This window comes from Passer montanus, unplaced genomic scaffold (assembly GCF_014805655.1).
Source record: "Passer montanus isolate IOZ18808 unplaced genomic scaffold, ASM1480565v1 scaffold29, whole genome shotgun sequence".
NCBI lineage: Eukaryota > Metazoa > Chordata > Aves > Passeriformes > Passeridae > Passer > Passer montanus.
The window spans coordinates 451862-457270 of NW_024367596.1; the positions used below are offsets into that span (position 1 = coordinate 451862).

Below are 5409 nucleotides of genomic sequence, written 5' to 3' on the forward strand. Positions count from 1 at the left end.
AGCTGATTTATTGGCCTTGTCTACAGAGAAAAGCTACAATAGCTTTTTATATATAGTAAAAGGGTTAATATTTGCTAACTCTGAAGTACATCACAATAAATTGGGGGTGGGGGGAAGGTAGGGAAACTGTGGCTGCCCCATTACCTGGGGATGCTCAAGGCCAGGCTGGATGGGGTGATCTGGTGCAAGTGTCCCTGCCCATGGCAGAGCGGGTGGAATCAGTCACTGCGGGGCTGGGTCACTCTGCATTAGCAGCGTTATTGTGTTTTTATCTTTGCCAATAACTTATATAGCAATGCTGAGCAAAGCGAGCTGTGCAGCAGTGATGTGCTGCTCTGTGCAGAGCCAAGCAGCGAGTGGTGATGGGCTGCTCTGTGCAGGGTGGGTGCTGCTCTGTGCAGTGGTGATGGGCTGCTCTGTGCGGGGTGGGTGCTGCTCTGTGCAGTGGTGATGTGCTGCTCTGTGCAATGGTGATGTGCTGCTCTGTGCGGGGTGAGTGCTGCTCTGTGCAGTGGTGATGTGCTGCTCTGTGCAGTGGTGATGTGCTGCTCTGTGCAGGTGAGTGCTGCTCTGTGCAGTGGTGATGTGCTGCTCTGTGCAGTGGTGATGTGCTGCTCTGTGCAGTGGTGATGTGCTGCTCTGTGCAGGTGAGTGCTGCTCTGTGCAGTGGTGATGTGCTGCTCTGGGCAGGGTGGGTGCTGCCCTTCCCACGGGCGCTGCCCTGCGCAGCCCGTGGCTGTGCCAGGGCACGGGGCCCGAGCACTGGGTGCCCTCTCTCCTCCGACTGGCTTCCCCTGGGTTCCCGGGAAGGGGAAGTGCTGTCCCCATCTCGGCAGCTCGGGCAAACAGATCCCGCCTTCGCCCGGGCTCGTTAATGATTGAATGCTGCGCGGCGGCCCCGGGAGCGCAGAGCTGCGCCGGACCCGAGCGAGGCAGCACCCGGCCCTGGCCATGGTAAGGGCTCAGCGCTGGGCACTCTGCCCTGCCACCCATCTCCGACTGGGCTTCTGACTGCTCTACCTGCTTACCTTAAAATTCACCCATCAGCCTTTTCCTAACACCTTGCTACATTAATGCATCTGTCCATACTGAACTTTCAATCATTATCGCTGCTTTAAGTGCTGATGTCTGTGATGTGCTTTCTAGATTTAGAATCTCACTAAGGAGTTGACTTTCTCCTCAAGAACCGAGCAGACAGGGCTCAGCAGGTGAGGTCTGAGCAGAGCGAGCACTCTGTAGCATTTCTGTCTCCTAGGGACCACAGGGTGATGTGCTTTCTAGATTTAGAATCTCACTAAGGAGTTGACTTTCTCCTCAAAAACCGAGCAGACAGGGCTCAGCAGGTGCAGCAGGTGAGGTCTGAGCAAAGCAAGCACTCTGTAGCATTTCTGTCTCCCAGGGAGCACAGAGTAAGTGTAGAGACCTGATGGAAATAGCTTCATGGAGTTTTTGCTCTGCCTCATGATCTCTCTTCAAAATGAAATACACTGATCTCTGCTTTGAGGGCAGAGACCTGTGAACAAGTTCTTGACATTAAAACACCTTTGGAAATGCTTAACCTTAGCTTGACTTCAGTTTTGATCTATATCCCAGTTTCTGGCATTTGGTTTTCCTGGCTTTCTAGTTGTTTGGTGACACTTTATCCAAGGCTTCACCAAAAGCTGTCTGTGTCCTGCGGCAGGGGCAGGTGGCTTTGCTGAGGAGGGAGAGGAGTAAACACTTGAGATCCTGCTGTATTTCCTTCCCTGTAGCTGAAAGCCTTTTTTAACCAGCCTTTAGAAAGGAGCAAGCTCATGTGTGGTGCAGCTTTGAAGGAAGCTTTGGCAGGAGCACAGGAGATGTGCTCCATCCTCTGTGCAACCCTGGTACCCAGTTCCAGCACAGCACACAAATGCTCGATTAGGGGCTGGGTTAATTTAACAAACACATCTCTGCTGGCTCCCCAGCCAGTTCTGAGCAGCGCTGCTGTGCCCATCCCTCACCAGCCCTGTCAGCAAACCTCTGCTCGGTGACGAGGGAGGACCCACGGGACCAGCATTGGGTAACAGGGGCAGATGACTCCACGAGGCTCTGACAGGGCACCCACGGGCTGGTTTCACTTTCCTGGCCCCTGGCCCTGCCCTGGCTTTGGCCAAGCTGGCACGCTGTGACTGACCCCTTCATTCAGGTGATGCTCCCACTTCAACTTCCTCACACAGGTCTTTGCTCAGGAGAGTTTTCATCTTCTTCTGTAACTCTGATCAGTGTCTGCAAGTACCAGTCCTGTGTGTGAGAGACGTTTGAGGTCACATATCTACTTACCCTGCCAGCTGGAAGGAAAGAGCAGGCTGCATTCACTGATTACAGCAATGACATAACAATAACTGTGCAATGATCTTTTACTTGGCTATGGTTTTTATTTTTTTTCTTTTGATTTTCCAGGCTGTGAATGAGACCAGTGACTATCTTCCAACGAACAGAGTACTGGAAAAGTATTATCTCTCCACCATGTACAGCCTTGAGTTCATTATAGGTGTCATTGGGAACACCATTGTGGTGTTCGGTTACGTTTTCTGCCTGAAAAAATGGAAAAGCGGCAACATCTACCTGTTCAATTTATCCATATCAGATTTGCTGTTTCTGTGCACTCTGCCAATACTGGTGAACAGCTACTCCAAAGATCAGTGGGCAAAGGAGAGCATCCTGTGCCACAGCAACAGATTCCTGCTGCATGCCAACCTGTACAGCAGCATCCTCTTCCTCACCGTTATCAGCGTTGACCGGTACATGCTCATGAGACACCCCTTCAGGGACCACATCCTACAGAAGAGGAGAACAGCTGTTATGGTGTCCGTTGCCATATGGATTGGGGTGATCCTGGAGCTGCTGCCACTGCTGTATTTCCTGGAGCCTCTAACAGCTGCCAATAACTACAAGTGCCTTGATTACGCGAGCTCCGGAGACCCCGAGGCGAACCTGGTCTACAGCATGTTCCTGACTGTCTTTGGCTTCCTCATCCCTCTCCTGACCATGTGCTGCTTCTACGTGAAGATGGTTCGCTTCCTCCAAAACAGGAGCGAGCAGATCCGCTCTGCCCTGACCCTGGAGAAGCCCCTGGCGCTGGTGATCCTCACCGTGGTGATCTTCTCCCTGCTCTTCACTCCCTACCACGTCATGCGCAACGTCCGGATCGCGTCCCGAATACCGGCCTTGAACGTCTCCGAGTGCACGCGGGGCATCATCAGCACCATCTACATCATCACCAGGCCCTTTGCCTTCCTCAATAGTGCCATCAACCCCGTGTTTTATTTCCTGATGGGTGACCACTTCAGGGAGATGCTGATGGCCAAAACAAGGCAGCTCCTGGGCAGGCTGGCAACCACTGGGAAGTGAAGGAGTAAGCAGACCCCTTGTAGTGGGAGAGGTCTGGGAGGAAACTCTCTCAGGGAGAGCATTCAGCAATGTGCCATTTTTTTAGATAACTTTATTTATGCAATAGAATAGGTATGAGCTGGTTGTGTTCCTCTAAATGCACCTGTTACCTTACTGTACAGGAGACTTGTGCTGAGCTGCCTCCAGCAGACAAGGAGGGCTGCTCTGCTGGCTCCCAGCAGGACAGCAGTGGGATACCCTACAGCCCGTTAATACTGTCATCAAAAGGCCATCAAGTGAGCTCTCTGAGGGAAAACACACTGCTCTCAGACAGCTGCTGTGTGAGCGTAACGTGGGCCTGGGCTGGGACAAAACGTGCCTTCATGCGTCACCAGGACAGCCAGGCACGCTCACACGGGCACCCACACAGCCTCTTATCAGGCTATGAGCTACCTGGCTTCAGTAGAACTGTCTGTAAACGCCCGTGGAATCTATAGCCTGAAGCAGAATTTAGACCTCAGAGTTCAAACTTCATTAGCAGTTCTGCTAATGAGCCAGGAGCTAATGAGGAGCCGGTCCCTGCCTGATCCTGCAGGATCGATCAGCAGCACAAGTTACTCTCCAAAGGACTGCCCTGACTTCAAGCAGACAGGGGAAAGATCGATGGAGCACCGAGCTCCCGTGGGCTTGGGCAGGCCCAGGGCTGCAGGGTGTGGGCAGCCCCCTCCCCTGGCTGCACCAGGGCCCAGCCCCAGGGACCCCCGGCACAGGGAACGGGTCAGGCCTCACCCAGCTCACCTGGGCTCTGCCCTCGATGTGTCAGTCACCTGCAATGTGCTCTGCTGGGCTGGTGGCAGCAGCCCCGGAGAATAAACTGCTTAAACAACCAGGAGAAGTCTGCTCTGTGTTGTTTGACTTTATTTGCTGATCTCTGGGGTGTCCACGAAGCCCCAGCAGCTGCCTTGGTCCGTGCCACATGGTCCTGTGCCCTGACACAGTGTTCTCAAAGCAGGGTCTGCTCCCCAGCCCCACACAGCAGCAGCACATCTGTGCCTGCCAGGGAGTGACCCTGTGCTCTTCGCAGAAACGTGGAAGAAACTTACTTGCTTTGGGGTTTTTTAGCACAGAAACAGCCATGCAGAAGCTCAAGGTGCTTTGTCAATTTAGATTTCCTCCTCGAGGCTGGGTTTGCTGGAACAAACAGGATCCAGTGTCACTGCGTGGGTCCTTCTCCCCTGTCCTGCCCAAGAGTCCAGTCCCAGCCCCGAGGCAGGGCTGGAGCCACGGGCACACTGGGTGCCACTGCCCTCTCCAGAGCGGTGCCTGCACAGCACGTGGCATCCCATGCCCTGTGTCGATGGCCAGGAGCTGATTTCTCTTTGTAAACAGTGTGTAGTGACAGTTTTTATGGATTAATATACTCGGTTATTTGTTTTGCTGTATCCATAGAGGTGAGCTGGGTCACCTGCTCCTTGTGAGTGACTGAGTCACCAGGGCTCCTGCCCGAGTGCCCACTGGCATGGCATTACCCACGGTGCTCATCAGCCCCAGACTGTGCCCTTCCTGGCAATATTCACCACAGATCCACCGTCAGGAAGGAGCAAAGGCAGAGCTAGTGCCTGGGACAGAGCTCCCAGCGTTCACCCACCTGCTCCCGTGGCACTGGTGCAGGCCAGGCACCTGGCTGCTGACCGTGACCTGCGCTGCTCACGGCAGGCTCTCCTGTCTGGAGCCCCAGACAGAGCCCAGCACTGCACAGGGACTCACAGACCTGCTGGGCTCTGCTCCTTCCCTCTGGGACAGCCCTGCTCTGTGCCTCTCGTTTGGTGGCAATCTCTAAAGTCTCCATGACTTCCATTTCCTAAACTAAGGAGCGAAACCTCTGATCATTACACAGTTAACTGTGATGCTGCTGGTTTTGCGATTAAAAATGTGATAAAAAAGAGAATATAAACCACTACGTTCAAGCTTCGCCTACGTGTTCCTCTCTGCTTAATTCTTCTACTCCTGAGTAGTACATGGAGGAATTTGTATTAATAAAGCTCCAAAGCACCACCT

General features: G+C 53.5%; 1 protein-coding gene across 1 annotated transcript; it reads left to right on the plus strand.

Annotated features, from left to right (window-relative positions):
- Window positions 1-776: 776 nt before the first annotated feature.
- On the plus strand, window positions 777-4366 carry SUCNR1 (succinate receptor 1). The gene is made up of 2 exons (XM_039713498.1): window positions 777-954; window positions 2422-4366. The coding sequence occupies exons 1-2, from the start codon at window positions 883-885 to the stop codon at window positions 3370-3372; spliced, it is 1023 nt and encodes a 340-aa protein (XP_039569432.1). The 5' UTR covers window positions 777-882; the 3' UTR covers window positions 3373-4366.
- The last annotated feature ends 1043 nt before the right edge of the window (window positions 4367-5409 follow it).